The sequence below is a fragment of the Orbicella franksi genome, chromosome 5, assembly GCF_964199315.1.
Source record: "Orbicella franksi chromosome 5, jaOrbFran1.1, whole genome shotgun sequence".
Lineage (NCBI taxonomy): Eukaryota > Metazoa > Cnidaria > Anthozoa > Scleractinia > Merulinidae > Orbicella > Orbicella franksi.
Genome location: NC_138149.1, coordinates 2,764,901 through 2,786,050, shown reverse-complemented (window position 1 = coordinate 2,786,050; position 21,150 = coordinate 2,764,901). Strand labels below are relative to the sequence as shown.

The following is a 21,150-nucleotide window of genomic DNA, read 5'->3' as shown; positions in this document are numbered from 1 at the left end:
AAATCTATCCTAATTAAGACCGGGTATCCTAACCTCCTACACGGTTGTGATTTTCTTTATGGCCTTGATGGATGAGCAGACATAGAGGCATACAGGCTTAAAGTGGCTCCCTATAGCTTTACGATAGCACGCGCGCTGAGAACAAAAGCTTATAAATAAGTCATCTCTGCGCTCTCGAAGGAAAACGTGAGTGGTTTTTGATATTTTATGATGTCAACATGGGCACAAAAAGCAAAACTGACAGTGAATTTTCCCACGTTTCCTTCTGTGAAATTCCTTAAAATTTGGCAGACGGGTAATAAATGTTTTGCTTTAGTTGGAGCTCGTTTTTCAGGGAAATCGATTTGACCAGTTTTTCCGCAGCGGTAAAAGACATAAATTTGCAAAAATCGAAAAAACTGCCTGCACAAACTCTACTATTTTCGTGTTTAAAACTCGTATCACGCCGGATGTGATGTACTGTGAAAATTGTAGAAGATTTCACGAAACGGGAAATTCAAGAAAATCGTAAATACAGCCATGTAAACGGTTAAAATATCCCATTTGTTTGGACATTTATGATTTAAGACTAAAAGCCAAAATTTTAACAGAGATGATAGTAAAACACTATTTCATCATTGTTCATTACCTGTAATTAGCTGGAGAGGACTGGGCATAAAAATGAAAGCTAAAACAGCATTCAAATCGTAATACCAGCGCGCGCAATGCCAGGAGCAGACAGATATGCAAAAGACAAATACTTAGATTATAAAAGTACATGGACATGTAATTAATGAAAACTTTTTTGCAGGGCATTCCAGGACCTATGGGACCTCCAGGTGACCCTGGAAAAGAGGGAACACCCGTATGTACTTCAAATTCAATTTCTAGTCCTTGTTCAGTTCAATGGCTCAAATCAAATGAAACCTTGTGACACGCAGAAATGCGGAAACAAATGTCTAAAATTTTCAGAGAACATTAATGTCAAGCGGCAGCAGTATGTGTACATGCATATGTTAAATATGTTTGTCTGCACAAACCTTTTTACTACCGGATTATCAGCTTTGTTTTATCATTGAATCATTGATGAAGTCAGGGATGCAAGCAGCTGGGCCCGGTTGTTTGAAAGCCGATTTACGCTAATCCAGGATTAAAAGTTAATCAAAGTTCTTATTTCTCTTGAATAAAAGTGTTTTCACTGTTCATGTTTCCTGGAGTTTGACATTGGTCAAAGCCAAAATTGAAGGACAAAAAAATTTAAACAGAAACCTTCACTGAAAAAATACAAAATTGAAATAAAAATTTACGCTAATCCTGGATTAGCTGAATCGTGCTTTGAACAACCCGGCACTGGGTTATATGAGGCTGGTAGGAGCTAATGGTCTATGCACGTCACGACAGTCATCTTCTTTATTATATCCAAACTTCGATGCAGCCCAGACCAGCTTTCAAAGGTGTCACTTGAAAAACATAATTTATAAGAAGACCTTAACAGTCTTAAAATAATTATTATAGATTTACCATTTCAGTGTAGCATTAGATTGGATTTACCTTAAATGCAACATTGTAAAGGCAAACCCTATACCCTCTCGCTTGATATCTTTGTAGGGAAATCCTGGCTTACCTGGACAAGATGGGAGGCAGGGAGAAGCGGTAATTAGTATTGTTTTTAATATGTACTATTTAGATCCATGTTAACGTGTGTTTGGTCTTAGTCTGAGAAATAGACGCCTTTTAGAGTGCACGTGTCTAATTCTTCCTATGTGAGAAGCACATTGCAGATTTGACCAAAAACCCGTGATGGTGCCACTGATCCGTGTTGTGTGCATGCATTTGCATGCAAAAACGCAAAACTAAGCAACAATTAAGTTACGTCAGATGGAATCTCGGACACCTCTGAGCATATCCTTGGAAATCGGAGAAATTAATGGGAATTAAGTGCATTTGTGCATTGTACTTTGGAATCAGAAGTCAAGAGTCTTAGCTAGAATACTGTCTTCATGAGGTGCCCTAGTTGGCCAAAAAGCTTCGATAGCGAGCTTAAGCAATGACGGCGGTGACCCCAAGAACAACGCCTAGTAAAAAATGAATTTATATTTTACCTCCGAATTTCGCAATTGCCTACATCTGTCCAGTGCGCCTATTGGTTTCAGAACTTGCTCAAGCTAAGTATGTAACACCAGCGTTCAATTCCAAATATTAATGCGATAAATTAACCTCCGTCGTTCGCGTTCTCCAAAATTTCAAGTTGTTGTTTTGCAGAGGACGGCAAATAAATGGCCAAAGATTTAAAACGCACGTGCACAGCCATTATTCTACCCATTAAGCCTTTTGTTTGGTGGCGTTCTCGTTGCCGCTGAGATTTTTCTTAAACTCTCTAATAGGGAAACCACGACGGCAACGGGAATGCGAACACCACCAAACGAAAGCCTCAAGTTTAGGCATGCGCGCCACGTTTCTGTCTTTTTTATGTCTACAGGGAGCTCCAGGACGACCAGGAAAACGAGGATCGGCAGGTGCAAAGGGGTCGGCGGTAAGTCACTTAATTTGGTCAGGGAGTGGGGTGGGGAGGGCGGGGTCAAAATTCTCCAACCGATACGATGTCACACCACCAGATTGCATACACCCTGCCACTGTTACAATACCAACCCTGAAGGTAACGCATTTCGTGCGGTGTCAGGAGCCCGTCACTAGGAGCGTGCAACTCCCATACCAAGCCTGTCGCGGCATTTTTACAGACTGGTCTATTTTTAGGCTTCTTTCCCTCTCTATTTTTAAGTCTGTGCTTGTGATTGGTCACTGAGGGTCCTGCGGGGGGTCTGAGTTCGCGGTAAACTCAGATTAAAAATAGATCGGTCTGTGAAAACGCCGTGACAGGATGGGGTAGTTGCACGTTCCTAGTGATGGGCTCCTGGCGGTGTTTATACCCGTTCGCACGTTCGCTCGTACTTAAAAATAGGCACTCTGATTGTCTTTTTAAATATTTAATACCAATCTTTGCCGAAAGTTGTTGAAAATTCAGAATTACGAAGAAGACATAAAATTTATTTTATTTGTGTATTCATTTATGATTATTACGCCAAATTTGAAAAGAACTGATCTGAAGAAAACGTGCTCTAAACGCTGTATTCAAAATTTGCAACATTTACAGACGTTGATATCTGCTGTATGACAGCTTTTGCCACCGAAGCACACCGACAACTGTCAATTTCGCAAATAATTCGGAAGGCGGCAAAAAGATTGCTAATTTGTTCAAAATGGTCAGTATTCTTCAGTTTAACAATTTAGTTAGGATGTAAACTGAACATGCGAACGTAAAACACAAATTTTGAAAACCGAGTAATATCACTTGCATTGGGGTATACCATCTGATATTCACCCGTTTTGGCTAAAAAAAATGTCTTGTATAGACCAATCATGTATTCTTCACACATATGGCAATTTATTGGACTTAAAAGTGGCTTCAAGGTTGTAACACAAGTCAAGTCTTACACACTGATGAAATATGGCGAAAATAAACTTCGGTGAAAATTTTTTCTCTTCACATGACTTGTGTTCCCTGCACTGAAAACTAATTTGTTGTTTCTTTTTCACAGGGAGATGCTGGCCCTGTAGGATCCCAAGGAGATCGAGGATTAGCTGGAAAAAGGGTAGGATTCGTTTACACTGAGAACTGGTCAACTTCTCATTCATTCAACTAAAGTTTGATTTGGCTATTTATCCTAGGGCAGACAAGGAAAACCAGGCAAACGTGGAAAAATTGGTGAACCAGGACCAACGGTAATGAGTCATATGATATATACTTCCTACTGCCAGGCTTCCTACATCTTTGAGAGAAGCTTGGGTGAACGCAAAAGAGCGATGAGATGTGATGTCAGCAATCACATTGCTGAACGTTAACTTACAGACTGAAGAATTGACTGGGACTCTGCGCAATGCTCAACGTACGGTACAAACTGTTTTCAACAACTGACTATGGAAAGCTGGTACACTAACTTACCACAAACGCCTCTAATCAGATGTCAGCAACTACCTGCACCTTACAGACAAATGGCCAGTGACTGTTGACAAACTTCCAATGAGTCATACAGGCAATTTACTATCATGGCTAAATTGGCCAATTAGCTGCAAAGGACCAGCTTTATAACACCATCCATTGACGAACACTATTCATTTGTCTCTGAAGGTGACTTCCACTCAGCTTGTGGAAACATTAGTCACCAAGAACAGTTCTTTGCGGGACGACACTCACCAGTTGATCCACTAACTAGTCCCCTCCACTAACTATGGTTGATCACACTAGTCAAACATGCTTCAATCCAGGAGGCAGCGTGCCCGAGTGGTCAGCGCGTCGGACTCGTAATCCAGCGGTCCTGGGTTCGAGTCCCGCTCTGACTACTACCTGGATTTGTTGTTTCATAGTAACCCCGCATTCAAATCCTCGTCCTCGCTTGTAACTAGCGAACCGGTTTGCCTCCGGCCAGTTGGGATTCTTAACAATGTCATGTTCAATTTGAATTATTTGTTCCAGTTGTTTGTTCGGCCCCACTAGCCTTTGTGCTATAAACACTGCTCATGGTAAATAAAGGTTATTTATTTTTATATTTTTATGTATAATTCTTGTCACTTATACAGGACTTGAACTTACGGCCTGCCAATGGTCAATATTCGGCCAGAGATGGCTACTTATAAGTCATGATCAGTTTCCAGGGTTGCTGATCATCTTGTCTGGCCATTTGAACTTGTAAAAGAAAATTTAAAATTTTGAAGTAGCTTGAAATTACATTGGAAATTATTTGATGTGTTTCAAGACAGATAAGTTTGAGACTTGCTTAATATGGGATTACTATCGCTAGTGTTCAGAATTGATGTTCCAATGTTTCATCGGCCTAAAACGGATTGTGTCCGAACAAAAATTCTTTTTCTTGGCAATGTTACCGGTGTCCGCGCGTTACTTATTTCAAGCACTGGGTCTGCCGCATTACAGAGGTTTATTACGATGTGTGTGATAATGTGCACATGATTAAGTACCAGGGTTTTTTCTCAAAGGGCTCCCAAGGAGATCCTGGGTATAGAGGAGCAGAGGGAAGAGCAGGAGTAAAGGTGAGCAAGTTTATTTGCACTTTTTTTGCAGAGAACACTTCGTTAGGCTTAATTGTGTGGGTTTTACGAAGAAAAGTAACGAAGTCAAGCTAGTCATAACAATAAATCAAAGTAAAAGAAAACAAGGGAAGATCGATGCTTGCCTTCTAGTCTCAAGCATGCAGGATGGAGTTAAAATTAAAGGCAACAGTTGGCTAGGTTTTGTCCTGGTTGCATTGTTGTCATTGTTGAAAACTGCAATATTACATCTTTCCAAATATTTATCAGTGCATTATATTACAGGGCCAGCAAGGAAAACCAGGCATTGATGGTTTACCAGGAGCAAAAGGAGATCAGGTCTGTTTAACAACATTGGTTGAATTTTTCAGTAGAACTTATAATTGTCATTAGCCCTTTCATTGACTGAAATTTGATGTCATTTGTCGCTTCAAACTTCACCTGACGATTTAAGTATTCAAAACGGGACTCGATCATAACCTTGAATGCAAACTGGATTAATGTCTAACGAATTCATCACTCCAAGAGAACTCAAGCACCACATCTCTTTAAAATTGTTGTTCTTGGCTCGTTTCCTCCAAACGTGAAGAGCGTTGAGGTGGTGCTTGACATCTTGGGAACCAGCAACTGATGAGTGGGACGCTGCGGGGAGGGGTTTGTAGCTGAACACTGCAGTACCGCCAAAAATTAGGAAAAATACCGCAGTATCGCAATTAGAGATTAATATTACTGACTGAATGACAAATTGTTGAATACCGCAAACCCTAGTTTACCCATCCTGAACCTGTGATCAGCGCTACTGGTATAAATGAATTATGTGATAAATCATCAAGAAAAAGAGAGATTTCTGTTTTTGTTATGAATATAACCAGTTTTGGAATATCTTGAGATATCTTGAAAGGTTTAAATAGCCGCCAACAAAATATTCAAATTTCAGACTTGTGCTTTACATTTTATACTATTATTGTTATTTTAAAATAAACACTTTATATGCTCTTCGTGACATATATTTTTAGAGTCACTAGAATATCAGGGATTGAAACAGAGCGAGTTGCTTTTTAGTAACTATACGTTTTAATGGCTTTGAAATATACAGGGAAGCCCAGGTGAAACTGGTGAAACTGGAAGGCCGGGACCGAAGGTATGTTGAAATGTAAATTGTTAATTGTCTCTGTCAGATGTTAAGGAGGCACAGTATCACTTTGATTCTTATTAGTATAGGTAATCATACGGTTTCGAGTTCAATTTGGAATTAATTTGCACGAGTGAGCTTTTTGAAAAACTCACAAGTGCAAACTAACTCCAAATTGAACGAGAAAAACCGTATGATTACTTATTAATAATATAAACATGAAAAAATTCGCGCGGAGGAAGTGCCGGAAGATGTTTCTTGAAGCCATTTTTTCTCATTTGAGAAAACTTTTTTCAAAGTTTCAGCACAAAATTTTCATCATCATTTAACATGATATCATTTTCTTAGAAAAGTTGCTATTTTCTTACAGTCAATCATAATCCAGAATTTCGATGTGTAATTTGCACTGGTGTTACACTTTTTGCACTGATGTTACACTTTTTGCACTGGTGTTACACTTGAACTGCACTGCTCTTAGCCAATCAGAATCGAGTAATTTTTTCATGTGTATTATTATGATATTAAAACTCAAGGACGTGTACCGCGCGAGCCTCTCAAGAGGAACATTTGTACAGTAACTTCGTGGCTTGGCGTGTAAAGACCTTTATGCACAAATTAGTCTGATATAATGCAAAGTCGTTTCTTTCCAAAGTACAATCGTAGATAATTCACGGATTGAATCAAATATTCACAAAACTGGAAAACAGTTAATTTGATTCGTTATTCATTCAGTTGATGTCTTTCCTTCACAGGGAGCCCAAGGTGCACGAGGTAAATCAGGAAGAACTGGTAGCCCTGGATTGCAGGTATTCCATTGCGTTTTTGATGAACAATGCAATGCAATGCAATACAATACTCGTTTAATGTGAATATACGCTTAGCTATGATGATGCACTATAATAGTTCACCAGCTAGTTTACAGGTATATCACTAGAAAAGAAATATTAAGATATAATGAATATGACGTGACAAAGATTGGCTAAATTTTAGGTCGAGTTCACTACATTGCAGTGTTTTCAAAAGTGTATTTTTCAAATCCTTGTAGTATTTGTGGTTCTTTGGTTGGAAGTTCCTGCCTGCACGTCGAGTGAATGGCAAATCTTGAATGAAGAAAGGCGTAACTTTTCCAAGTTCTTTACTTAAAATTACTCTCAACTTTTCACAAACTTAACTTCAGTAGTTTCTTTTATTTTAAATAGCGCTCGACTCGCTAGTGTAATTTCAAAGGCGACGAGACGTAAAATTAAATGTCAATTTGGCCTCATTTGATAGAAATTAAGTTCATTATGAAGTACTGTGAACATGTATGTAACACAGTCCGTTTTTTTAAATTAATGATTGTTTTCAGTAAAGTTTATGCTGTGCCACTTATCATACAAACTTCTGAAAATCTTTTTGACCCCTTTAAAATATCTCGAGCTGGCTTCAAAGCCATTTCGATCTTTATTGCTTTGTGTTTGGTGTTTGTGCTTAGGTTAGGTTCAAAATCAAGTTTGTGTGTGGAGACCCTACGTTGTAAACCAGTTAGGTAATTGTTTTTGCTGTTTTCAGGGCCAACCTGGTGATGATGGTCGACCTGGCTCTGCCGGGATGGCTGTAAGTATTATACAAGCAGCTGTCACTCATGCATCCCTTATACCGTAAACGACCGCTTATTGCCCCCCCTCCCCCCCTCGGTTATAGGCCTAGCTACCTGTAAACAAAATATTACGCCCGATTACATGTATAAGTCTTCCCGGATATAAAACCCCCTCTAGTTTAAGATGAAATGAATTCAATATATTATGATGTTTTAAAGCTTAAAGGGGCTCAGTCGCGGTATTTTGAGTTATTTTGGCCACATACAAAATTAACTTTTGAATGGTAGGAAACCTGAAAATAGCAGTTTTATAAGATAGAAAAACACCAAAGAGATAATGATAAACCATAAAGGAACAAGGATGGCTAAGGGTGGAGAAGATTGACACGGATTAAAAACGACTAATTTGAAATATTGAGGCTGAACTTTTCAAGATGCGCAAACCGTGATTGAGCTCCTTTAATTGAAAACCAGTAGGTGAAAACGTATCTCGATCAACACTGCTGTAGTTCATTTTGAAACGTTTGGTTTTTTATTCCGCTAAGAAGCCCCTTGGATATAAGACCATCTAGAAGCCCTTACAAAGTTGTATAAGCCCTGGGCTTATAAGCGGTAGTTTACGGGTTGTGTGTTAGACTGTGTCGCAAGCAGAGCTTGCCATCTTTTCGTGATTTAATATCAATCCTGTTTCTATTTTCATGTGATGCTAAACTTGTTTAATATCATGACAGGGACAACAAGGCCAACCGGGCGCTATGGGATTCAGTGGCGCTAGAGGAGCTGTGGTAAATAGTTCAAATAGCTGAAGCCTGTGTAGATGGAGAGATTTGTTTTTCAGGAGAGGAGTATCTAATGAGTAGGAGTGGGCAAGTTCAAATGTCCTCAAGTGTTCATAGCTCCTCCACCAAAACAAACCATTCGAGTACAAAATCCTGCCAGCTACATAGGTTTAAGAGCTACAGTTTCTCCGACTAAAAGCTTGAAGCGGATCCTTTCATTTGTTTGTCGTCTTGAAAGCATGCTAACATCAGTAAAGTGATGGCTTAAGCCTGTCAGTTTTGAACTTGGTGCTTCCTGCTCCCACGTTTTGCATCTACATATTATCTTTATATTACTTAGTAGGAAAATATGTAACAGGGGAGAGTTTGAAAGGTGAATTGATCAACATGACACGAGCATGGGACAAAGAAAAAATCTGAGTTCCCGACAGAATTTTTTTCTTTGTTCCACGCTCGTGTCATGTTGATCAGATCATCTTTCACATTTCATTACCACGCTTAAAATTCACCATCTTTCAGTTCACTTATCAGTAGAGAGTTTGTTGTTGCAATGTTCATGGTTCCCAAACAATAGGTTATTTTTATTTCAAAAATGAAATCATTTTCCAAAGGACATGAATTCCATTGTTTCGGGATACCAATATTGCTTCCACGACATCATGTAGAAACGTTCTATATACGTATTTAACAGATAGATTCCATGTTAGCCGAGTGCGTCACTGATGTTCTTACTACATTTTGACGTCTGCTGTAATATATTACTGAACAGACGCACGGCAAGGTGGAATCTATTTGTTTTATGTAATAACTGAAAAAACAAAAACAAAATGCTTACGTCGTCATCTATGCGTCTGTCCTCCAATAGACCATAAGTAAGAACCAATCAAACTGCGAGAACAAATATCCATGCAATTTCGTGTTTTATTCTCAGGGTGCCCCAGGTCAAGACGGCGCACCAGGAGAACGCGGAGCAAGAGGAGACAAGGTGTGAATACCTATCGTAATACAATAGTCCCAGGGGTACCCGCTTATATGGGGCTCTATAGGTATGAGGGGCCCCTAAGAGTATGGTTTTTGAGCGGTTTTGGTCTGAAATTGGGCATCGATTTTGGCCATTTTGGTCTGAAATAAGGTAGGATTTGTGTGTAAAATGGGCTTAACCGTTTTCTTTTGATTTTTGGTCTCTTAACCTTTCTCCTACCAAATAAAAGCATACATACATTGCCTTTATTAATCGGATATTTTGTTACCAGGGGAATCGTGGCAACAGAGGCCAGCAGGGTAAGACGGGTTCCCCAGGCAGAGAGGTATGTTTATGTTAACAAGTTTACACAACTGAAATAACCATTCTGTACCCTTGGCCAGTGGTTATACAACATGCCCTAGCTTTAAAAGTGTCTTCTCATTGTAAACCATCTAGCTTGTAATATAACGCGGGTTCCGTGTGGGACCGCTAACGCTTAGCCACAACAGATGTCGATCCCCAAACCCTTAAACAAGTGTAATTCCTTGATCCCTCGAAATCGATAGATACTGATAATGAAATCTTTTTCCAAGTATATTTCTATTAGTATTTTTCGTTATGTATCTAGTAGTTTGTCCATCTTCATTTCTAACCTCATGTCTTATTATCTTAGGGTGTATGGATGTAATTCGTTGTCTTCCATGTACCTTGTATCTTGTTATGTATGTGTCGATTGTTCATAAGAGGTGGACACATTATCACACCTTTGAAACTATGTTGAGTTCCTTTACTCGGTTGAAATGTCACTGAACATGAACCTTACGTTATCACACGCTGTTGCAATACCGTGCTCTACCAGCCGAGCCATATTTGCTATTATGTCTCTTGAACACTCTCTTCAGTCGACGTTTTCTTTAGCTGTGCCTTTGTAGCATTAGCTGATCAACATTTTATCAAGCTGCTATAGCAGAGAGGCCTCTGACTGTCTAGCTGATTGATAGTTTTCAAAATGAAATCCAAGTTTTATTCTGCTACAGGGGCGTCGAGGTGAAAGAGGTGAAACTGGCCTTCAAGGAGCCATGGGATTAACGGTAAGTTGTTATACCACCATTAATTATTATTGTAACTGTATCACAAAAAATGAAGAAACATGAAGAGACTGACTCGGACGCATCAAACACCCAACTATTACCAACAAACCTTGTATAAAAGGAGTCATTTTTAACAACGTTAAGGGGACGTTTTTATTTATGTTTTACAACGCTCTCCTCACACATCACTGGGAGCCATGACAACACGACCGCAGCAAACCTGAGCTTGATTCTCAGATCAACTCCATAAATCATACACAGTCTTGAGAGAAAAAGATCGAACTAATGCAAAATGATACAGTCACAATCTCGAAAGCATTGCCGAAGAATACTAAAAATTCTAAAGGGTGGGTGGGTGGGGAGGTCAGACTATGGCGCACAGCAACAAGAACTACCCACCTTACACGTTACTTGTTTATCAGTCTCAGGTCCTAGCGGTGTGTGAGAAAAACATTTTCCACCTGTTCCACTTTACTCAGCCAGTGGAAAATTAAACTTACAAGCTTTTTATTCTCACGTGAGGGGTCAAAGATTGTCCAAAAGGGTAATTAGTACAAACGCTTCTTTCTCTGGATATTAGTGGCATCTTTGTGAAATTAGCGTGCGTAACATTTTCTCGCGCTGATGTAGGAAACAGGAGGTTTAATAGTGACTTATTAAACCACAGAAACGACATGATACAAGGGCGCATTTTTGGTACCATTCTGCGGCTAAAACACTTTGGAATATTTACATTTCCTTATTCTGGCAAATGGAAAGCAAGCACTACATATATCACACCCATAAGCAATAACTTTTATATTGTTTTTCGATTGTTTTTTTGTTTTATTTGACAGAATACTTTCTCGTCTTTCTCGGAGTAATTTCTCACCTGTAAGGATAAGACTACTCGTCAGGGGTTTCAGTTAACAGCACACTTTGTGAATCCGTTTCATGATAAGGAATATCCTAGAAAACTTCACCAGTTTTAAGGAGCTCAGTCACGTTATTTTGAGTTCTTTTGGCCACGTACAAATATACCTTAAATTGAAGGAAACCTGAAAATAACAGTTTGTTAAGATAGAAAAACACCAAAGAGATAGTGATAAACCGTATAGGATGGTTTAGGTTGGAGAACATTCAGAACATTGACACGGATTACAAACGATGAACTTCAAAAATATAGGCTAAGCATTTGATTTCAAGATGTTCAAACCTTGATTTAGCTCCTTGAAATCAATGTGTTAGTGGTGTGCCACATACTAATAGAAAGTAGACAAGGGTAGTTTACCAGTACGTCCAGAAACTTAGACAATACTAGCTTTCTGGAAATACAGGAATATTTGATAGGGAAACTCGAGCAGTTGTTCTGATTGACTGATTGTGAAATCATGCTTGTTTTTCCAATCGAAAACGTTTACTTTAACGTGTGGAATCTTGACTCTCAACAGTCACTTACCTGTAATTTTGCTAGTCTTCTCTGCTGCGAACTACTAATGCTTGTAATTGAATTATGTAAAAATAAAGTTACTGTTACTGTAACTGTTAATATCACACAACGCTCCCCCAAACGCAGCGTTGCGTGACATCCCCAAAAACGGCTGCGAAGGAGACTATCATTTTGCCGGTTATCAGCAAGAATAGCGAGTTGTACCTTACTTGGTTTATTCTAATGCAGGGATCTCCAGGGCCAGTTGGAGCTCCAGGTCTACCTGGAAGTACTGGAAATCCGGTGAGTTGTATATACTCTGCAGTGCTCATGGCGTTTTAACTCGACAACATATGTAATTTTGGTGCCTTTGTTTTTGGAATGTAGCTCCATTAAGTGATTGAACCGGCAATTTTTTGGCCGGCGACGTTGGTAACTTTGTTGAGGGAATTTTGCTCCATTAATTGATTGAGCCGGCAATAGCCCTTTTCACGGTTACCTGTGCTCATTTGCATTGCAATAAAATCTAGCATGGATGTGAGGCAATTTCGGGCTATTTTGTAGTTTTAGCCCGAAATTGCCTCGTACCCACGTTGGATTACATTGTAATGCAAATGAGAAAAATTAACCGTGAAAAGGGCTATTGTTTAGGGAGCGACATTGGCAACAAGTAAAATGGTGTATTCCTATCGCAACATGTTGGTGTGACAACGTTTGGAATGCTCCCGGAGGGCTCATTGATATTTTTAACATAATTGGAAGATAATTATCGGCAACCATTGAAATTGTCCTCAGAAAAAAAATGCCTCCAATCATTCATGACTTATTGACCATCCTCACTGTGATCTAGTGTTTTTAAATAGATAATACTCTCTTATTTTGTTGTTTATCTTGTTATTTTGTTAACAAAGCGTTATCTTGTATACCAGGGTTTACGAGGCGAGAGAGGTAAAGATGGACGACCAGGCGAAGTGGTGAGACCTCGTATATTAATAAGAATAGAAAATAAACTACCTTCTGTTATTTTGGGGTTTTGCAGCGACTCGCCCTTAAGTAGAAGAAACACACGAGTCAAACACGAGTGACCGTGTTTTACCATATTTCCAAACAGAGAAGAGAGTCAAAATACGACGCGCAGGAGAGTATTTTTGACGAGCTTCGAGGTGTTTGGAAATGTGGTGAATTACTTTCTTGAGTGTTTGATATATCTTCTCAATCGAAACTAAAACTAAGGAGAAAAGGGAGAGATAAAATCGTAGAAATTTATGCTAATTAATATCAGATATCCAAACACCGTCACAGTTGCGGTTTCCTTTGTTTAAACTTGATTCATTATAAATGAGTTTCCGAAATCGCTTTCATAGTTTTCCAGCAGTCATCAAAAACCGCACAATCACACATGAAATCACACATGAAAGAAGTTACGATTTAAGAGCGTAATTCCAATTAAACAGTAGTTACACGTATCTCCTTGCAGGGTAATCGTGGACCTGTCGGAGAGGCGGGGTCTGTGGGAGCACCGGTAAAGTAACTGAAATAAAGATCATTACACTCACTCATGTTTTTGATGGCCGAGTGGCACAGAAGGCCTCACAGTTCATTAGTTAAAGCTATCAGCTAGTGCTGTGGTATAATGTTTGGCTTACTTCACCGTAGAAAACACGTATGGAAATGATTGTAATGTTTCATTTCCGTTTCTGTTTTATTCACGACCATTATTTCAATGAAGTTAATAAACCAAGAGAAGCCCTGGCCAAACAGACTCGCAAGTAGACGCAAGTTGAAAACTTGGGTCTACTTTCTACTCTGTTTGGCCGCCTCCTTGCCTGCACTTGCGTCGACTTGCGATGACTTGCGCTCCCTTTGGTCGAGATCAAATTTGCCGCAATTCGACCCAAGTCCTTGAAGTGTTTTTTGCGTGTACTTGCGAGGAAACTTGCGAGTCCGTTTGGCCACCCAACTTAAATCTCTACGAAAGTTCAACTTGCGGCTACTTGCGACTACTGGGGAGGCTGTTTAACCAGGGTAAAGACCAAGACTAAGACCAATTTCTTGACTGAAACACAGCAGTAGAAAAAGATTTAGCAGGGATATGCCAGTTCAGAATAAATACATGCGCGACACAGTTGTCAGTAGCAAGAAAAGGTTATTTGTCGGAAAGGTGAAAGGTGAGGTTCTACTACAAACATTGTTGATCCGAGGTGGTACTGAATGCGATGTCTGTCGTTGTTATTGCGTTAGGGCCCTGTAGTGCCGAATGTGATCATTGTTGTTTTAATTGGGCTAGGGCTCTGTGAGACTGAATTTGGTGTCTGTTGTTTGTATTGTGTTAGGGCCCTGTGGTACTGATTTTGATCTTTGTTGTTTTAATTGTGTTAGGGCCCTGTGGGACTTGCTGGTGATGATGGGCCACCTGGAGATGACGGAATAACGGTATGTGGCAATCCTTCGTTTTACGAGTGAATGTTAACACTTCTATTGTATTTCCTTTGATCTAATACACTGCGCACTTGATTCAATCCTCTGTAGGGAGATAGAGGACCTGAAGGGAAGCGTGGATTAACTGGATCAGCTGGAGTACCGGTATGTCTGTCTGTCTGTCTGTTAGTCAGTCAGTCAGTCTTAATCAGTTAGTCTGTGAGTGCAACAGTCAGTCAGTCAGTCAGTTAGTCAGTCAGACAGACAGTCAGTCTGTTAATCAGTTAGTCTGTCGGTCCGTCCGTCCGTCGCTCAGCCAGTCATTCTGTCAGTCAGTCTGTCTGTCTGTCTTTCAGTCCGTGTGTTAGTGTGTCATATTTTCAGTCAGCCAGTCAGTCTGTCATGTTGTCAGTTTGTCAGTCAGTCAGCCAGTCAGTCTGTCTGTTAGTAAGCCAGGCAGGAAACATGAGAGCAAAATGTGAACAGACAAGTGGGAGAACCACCTGTGTAGCAAAATTCAAATAACAAATGCCAAAATCAGTATTTAGAAAGACAGCAAATTCAGTTATTATTTTTGTTCTTATGTTTTAATAGGGTGTCCCGGGACTCCCAGGCCGCCCTGGCAGAGCTGGCAGTAAGGGAGAGCCAGTAAGTGATTTCAGTCAAGATTTGTTCTTTATTGTTATTAAGGTTGTGTTGTATCAGGATTAGCCTTGTATCAACGTAGCCTTGTTATGGTTTTTGGCGTCTTATGGTTCTTGTTCACGGGAGAGTGAACATGTATTTTACACTCTGAGGGTCACATTAAGTATTTTAAGCTCAAAGACGTTTAACATTCATTCATTTACACTGGAACCCCGCCTTACGGTCACCTCGTTAATACGGTCAGCTCTTTGTTATGACTCTCGTTTGTCTTGGCGAAACGCCCATACATTTTCTTCTAAGAAAACCCGTTAATACGGTCACGCTGTTAATACGGCCAAAGTCCACATTCTGAAATCCCAGCCTGAGTAATCGTTTATAATTTTACTCCGTTAATACGGCCACTCGAACCAAATACGCATTCATGATTGACCTTTGTTTTGAGAAGGATTATATAGCCCAGTTTATTCTCGTTTCTTGTTTTGAATCCTGATAATATTGAATGTACTGATTAAAGTTTTATATATTTAACATTGTATCAACACTCTGGATGCTTATTAGAGAACATCTGTGTAGAAGTGCAACTGTGATATGACTGTCAAGACGTCACTTAAAAAAGACCAGCCATCATGTTAGGAACCTTTGGGCTCCTCGTAATTTTTCTTAGATCACAGCCTTGCCATGGCCCGCTGAAATCAACAGGTTTCCACTTTACTACTTATTTATATTCTATGACTTCTATCTTTTGCTTATTTCTGTTGAATATGCTTACATAGGGAAGTCGTGGACCTGTTGGACTTCCTGGATCAGATGGAAAAGATGGTCAATCGGTAGGATGACGTTACCATTTGAGACTTTTAAATCACTGTTTTCTATGTTAAAGATATTCATCGACTGATAAGTTCTTTTGTTTGTCATAAGGGTTCTGATGGTGTACCTGGAAGCGTTGGACCTCCCGGTTTACCTGGACCAAAGGTGCACCATAATAGATAAATTTCATACAGCCATTGAGTTTACATTTTTGCTATTAAGGTCATGTTTAAACCGTTCAGTATTTCCTTTAATTGATTTTTAACAGTTTAGTCCAATTTGAAATACACCAAAATTGAATGGGTTTGTGGCAAAACATGTATAAAATAGGTTCTGGTGTCCATGTTAGGAATGTCTCGCTAAACAACAATTCTACACAGTAGAAAAATCGTCAGGAGTATTGATTCATGCCTGCCTTACCTTCATTCCTTTAATCCAAAGCTCATTGAGAGTGTTTGCAGTATCAAGGAGTTCAGATTGTGTCAAAACGTTAGACTCTTTTGCAGAGCTTATATACACACCTTAGCTTCTTTCAAACTATCGGCTAAATATACACACACATGGTAGTTTGACCATACCAATTCCGTCGATGCGTAATACTCAGCCTTCAGCATTTCTCGTTCTTGATTTGCTGTAGAAGTAGAAATGTAAAAGAACAAACAACGACCGCCAACCTTAAACCATACCCATCCATCTGTCTCCTAGGGACAAGATGGTAGTCCCGGAATCCCTGGACGACGAGGCAAACAAGGTGAACAGGTGAGGAGATCTTGCTGGCAAGCAAGTCTGCATGTAACTACCTTTTCAGTACAACTCCTGTCTCTTAGAATTGGTTGAGTCTGTGGCTCAGTCCGGCTGTGGCAAAGACTTTGCTAAGTCACTTATAGACTAAAACGGATGACATCGAGCCAACGTTGCAATTTTTCAAGGAGTCATGATTGACTAGCCAAATCACTTTGGTGTTTTTGTGAAAGAGTATTACACAGTTGATCGACTGACAGGGTAATAGAAAATCATGTTCGTAGCTTACTAATTAAAGGAGTTCAGTCACGGTATTTTGAGTTGTTTTGGCCATGTACAAAATTACCTTTACATCGAAGGAAACCTGAAAATAGTAGTTTACTAAACTAGAAAAACACCAAAGAGATAATAATAAACCATACAGGAACAAGGATGGTTGAGGATGGAGAATATTGACACGGATTACAAACGACGTAACTCCTTTAAAGTGATTGCACTTGTTACGTCAGCAATCCTCTGCAGGAAAAAAATGGCGACTGATACATTTACCCATACTTCTTAGCGCACGGAAACCTTAACAACACTCGTAAAAACGCGCAGAAAAGTTAGCATGCACAATGTCGTTAGCACAGGACCAGAGATTGCAAAAATATGGCTTTCCTCGTGACCAATGAACTGTGCTAGTTTCGCAGCTTGTCCAGATCTAGATCCTCGCAATCAAAATAATAATAAAGACCTCGCAACAATTTGGATCATTTTCTTTTTTCCTTGGGGCGACTGATGTGTGAATAAATACCTTCCTTTCACCAAGGCAATACTGCAAGAGGCGACAAAGATGATATTTATTCCCCAGTTTTTCAATCACTTTTAAAATCATCGTTGTACATGTAAAACCCATTTTGTTTATAGTGACTAAATTGCACCAAGGGCAAAAGCTCACCGCATCAGTGTAAATCTAGACTGACGCCACTTAACCTCAAATGAATCACGTGTGATTACTCATTCAGTTGTCTGTTGTTCATCCCGCAGGGATCTCGCGGCGCCACTGGCTCCCCAGGCACCCCAGGACAGCTTGGAGCTCCGGTACGTACTGTTTGTGAACATTCGAGCAACAAAAGCCAAAATAAAGTTACCAAAAAATTTCATAGCATGGTGGACAACAATTTGAATACAGTTAAGAAGAACTTATCGAGACTTTAGCTCTCCTGCTGACCTTGGGAGAGAAAATTGAATTTGAAGTTATCCGTATTTTTATTACTACGGACGTTTTTACGTCAGTTCAGAACAAAATAACACACGCTTTGGGCACTTTTCCGAGGTTTGACATTAATTTTCGCGAGAATGCTTGAGATTTTAATCGCAGGGTTACTAAAGGAAAATAATTAAAGTGAGATCTTTCAAATAGTGTTCGAAATGTTACCTACATAAAAGCAGCTTCGGCTGCAAGGACAGAGAAGACTGGAGGCAGGGAGCCTACGGGCAAATTCTCCACTAGGGGAAGGGACAAATGATGATCAAAGTCCCTGGTTATTGCTCCATGTTGTTTCCTTTGGCAGAACATTCCACTGTCGCATTTAACGTCTTTCTAACCTTACCAACGGTCAGTAATGGGGCCACATTCCGTTAAAATTGTAAGGCCTTCATCGTCCAAAGGAAAAAAAGGAAAAAAGCAAAAACATTAATGTTCGTATGACTACCCGCTCGGAAGTAGACTTGATACTAACCTCTTACTAACCGAACGCGAGGGCCGTTTTGGGGAATATTGACCTGAGGCCGTGGCAGAAAACGACCAAGTTCCAATAGTCCCCAGTACGGTTTGAGCAAGCTAGGTTAAGTAAGTAGGTTATTACATGGCACTTGGGGTAAAATACACACATAGCAAAATCCCGACCCGGAAAGAACCAATCAAACGCTCGGATTTATCTCAAGACTATCTTGCCATATAATAATATTTGATATTATTCATTCGTGCCATTCAGGAGTGAAACTAATATTTCAAGCTTTTTTTCTTCGTGTTTATTTTAGGGGCCCACAGGACCGCGTGGATTACAAGGCCCTAAAGGGAATACCGGCGAGAAGGTAGCTATTACCACGTGGAGTTTCTTCCCAAAAAGACGAGCTTTGTTTTCATTATAATGCTTTTTTACATGACAATTCTTTATTCATTGTCGAACCATTTTTAAGCGGCACTCTCGGGGAAATGGGTAGTAAATGGAAAGTTAATCAATTTAGATTCAGAAATTTACAAGACACCCACTGTTGGGCCTGATTTTAGTTTCTTAACACTAAACTTTCAGTGAAGACTTAAAAGTGATGTCATCATAGTGAACTCTCCAATACGGACACTTCGCTCCTCGCTCTGTCCCTTCGGTGTCCGTATTAGAGAGGTGTGTCGTCCACTGTATCTGACGACTTCTCTTCACGGAGGACACCAGTTAAACGCGCCAAAATTAAGGAGTAACAGACCTATAACAGGCCTATTCACCGGGTTTTCGACGCCATCTTGACGGGTAGGCAAAGCGGTCAGAAATTACAGTGTTTGTATGGGAATCCGATAGCAAATAACTTTTTCAGATATTGAATTTTCACAATTTGTGAATTGTATTCACCAAGTTTGAAGGATTAATTTTAATTTAATTTTGATTTTAAAAATGACCAATCCTTCTTAAGTTTTAGTTTCATCAAATAGGAGACCCTCTAAGAACTTGACGTTTTACTACGTTTACGCTCCACAGGGTTCCTCATTTTGTTATAGAGGACGTTTGAATTTCCAAGTTTTTGCGTTGTGGGACATTAAAATGGCGGCCCGAGAGGGCTTTCGCATAGGTCAAAGGGAGTTACGGCTCCCGTTTTTGCTAAATGAACAGTTCTTGCCATAGAAGAATTGTTACTTTCAATGTGTCTGAACTCTAGAGTACGATGAACTAACATCCCATCCAGGGCCAGGGGAAGTAGCCATAATCTTAGCCTCTTGCAAAGAGGCAGCTCTTCCTACTTCGTACGAAGTGACTTTGATATTAAGTTGTATCATGTAAAAATTTGGAATAACCTGATGCATGTGTGTATTTTATTTTCTGTAGGGGCGCACAGGAGAAGAGGGGCCATTTGGGAGTAAGGGAGACGTCGGGGGCCTGGTATGAGTGGCATTTTAATCCCATGATGCTCGTGTCTTCTGTTAGTGTAGTTACTAAGGTGGAAAGTAAGATATCAAACACGGGAGACCGTGTTTTCCCACAAGAGGAGAGTTAAAAACACAACGTGTAGCCTAGCGGAGTGTTTATGTAACTTTGAGGTGCCTGGAAATGTGGTCAAACTCTGTCTCGAGTGTTAATTATATCTTCTCAATGGAAACAAGAACGAAGGAGAAAAAAAAACAAACGGAAAACATAATTGTAAAAATCTTTGTCAACTTACTCCGGTAAGATGATTAGCTCACTAAGTTCAAATATCTAAACACCGTGGCTGTTATGATTTTCTTCGTTTAAACATGGTTAACTGAGTTAGTGAGTTACGAGTTAATAGTTAAGAAGATCGCGGACCACTGTTTATTTCAGAAGTCGCGCCAATCAAAAGTTTTGGCCAGTCGTATTCCCATTTAGGCTCGATTACCAGCCGCCTTTAGGGAGAAACGTAGACCGGACACGAAAGAGCGGCGGAAATCGAACCTAATTCCCATTACGATATGATTTTCCCATTACGGATCAGACTCTAGTTTTGGTTTAGAATAAAGTTATTAAGTACAAACAGTAAGTTCACCCAAAGCATGTTTCCAATATATCAAAATATACATTCGTAATAATAATATAATATAATAATAAAAACAATCTTTAAAGAGGAAGCGCCCGTCACGTAAATACGTGGTTTTCAGGGAGGTCCTCTATAAGATAAAAAGTGTTAAAATCTGAAATAAGAAATACAAGTATCACAGATCTAAAATATAAAATATACAATAATTAAAACTACTAAAACTACCAAAACTACCTACTGTCATTTTCTAAAAATGTTTATCCATTAAGAACCTTATAAGATTTTTCTTGAAAGGTTCGTGTTTTGTTTGCGTTCCATAGGGGGATGAAGGCCCAGTGGGCGTCAAAGGAGATCCCGGACCGGAAGGCTACCCGGTAAGTAATTTTGGATTTAATAAAATGTCACTGAACTGTCAACCGTTGAAGTACAATTCTCTGAAGTTCTTAATTTGTATTTTTGTGTGTATAAAAGTACAGTAATTTCTAGCGTGGCACTCTCGGAAACCAATTCACTGTAACTGAAGAAATTTTGTGTTGAAATAAAACTATCTGTCTGTCTGTCTGTCTTGTTCGCTTTTAACCGACTCCTTTTTTATAGGGTTTTAGAGGCCCCTCTGGAACAGCTGGCCAGGCAGGAGCCCAGGGACCCCCTGTGAGTAACTATAGTAGCCGTTCTTTGTGTTATGACATTTACTAGTGAAAAGTGGTCTAAGAAATGAAGTTGGTGCACGACGCCATAGTTGATTGCGGGAATGGTAATG

General features: G+C 39.7%; 1 protein-coding gene across 2 annotated transcripts in view; it reads left to right on the top strand.

Annotated features, from left to right (window-relative positions):
• Positions 1 to 21,150, top strand: part of LOC145486912 (uncharacterized) — a 142,515-nt gene that overhangs the window by 21,353 nt on the left and 100,012 nt on the right. For both annotated transcript variants that reach the window (XM_081465621.1, XM_081465620.1), the window contains exons 18-45: positions 791 to 844; positions 1,588 to 1,632; positions 2,459 to 2,512; positions 3,576 to 3,629; positions 3,706 to 3,759; positions 5,029 to 5,082; positions 5,365 to 5,418; positions 6,176 to 6,220; positions 6,964 to 7,017; positions 7,763 to 7,807; positions 8,522 to 8,575; positions 9,501 to 9,554; positions 9,823 to 9,876; positions 10,571 to 10,624; positions 12,282 to 12,335; positions 12,962 to 13,006; positions 13,510 to 13,554; positions 14,412 to 14,465; positions 14,562 to 14,615; positions 15,045 to 15,098; positions 15,869 to 15,922; positions 16,014 to 16,067; positions 16,608 to 16,661; positions 17,673 to 17,726; positions 18,669 to 18,722; positions 19,724 to 19,777; positions 20,711 to 20,764; positions 20,988 to 21,041. In XM_081465621.1, coding sequence (XP_081321747.1) covers positions 791 to 844; positions 1,588 to 1,632; positions 2,459 to 2,512; positions 3,576 to 3,629; positions 3,706 to 3,759; positions 5,029 to 5,082; positions 5,365 to 5,418; positions 6,176 to 6,220; positions 6,964 to 7,017; positions 7,763 to 7,807; positions 8,522 to 8,575; positions 9,501 to 9,554; positions 9,823 to 9,876; positions 10,571 to 10,624; positions 12,282 to 12,335; positions 12,962 to 13,006; positions 13,510 to 13,554; positions 14,412 to 14,465; positions 14,562 to 14,615; positions 15,045 to 15,098; positions 15,869 to 15,922; positions 16,014 to 16,067; positions 16,608 to 16,661; positions 17,673 to 17,726; positions 18,669 to 18,722; positions 19,724 to 19,777; positions 20,711 to 20,764; positions 20,988 to 21,041 — 1,467 coding nt within the window. The remainder of the gene's footprint in view (positions 1 to 790; positions 845 to 1,587; positions 1,633 to 2,458; positions 2,513 to 3,575; positions 3,630 to 3,705; positions 3,760 to 5,028; positions 5,083 to 5,364; positions 5,419 to 6,175; positions 6,221 to 6,963; positions 7,018 to 7,762; positions 7,808 to 8,521; positions 8,576 to 9,500; positions 9,555 to 9,822; positions 9,877 to 10,570; positions 10,625 to 12,281; positions 12,336 to 12,961; positions 13,007 to 13,509; positions 13,555 to 14,411; positions 14,466 to 14,561; positions 14,616 to 15,044; positions 15,099 to 15,868; positions 15,923 to 16,013; positions 16,068 to 16,607; positions 16,662 to 17,672; positions 17,727 to 18,668; positions 18,723 to 19,723; positions 19,778 to 20,710; positions 20,765 to 20,987; positions 21,042 to 21,150) is intronic.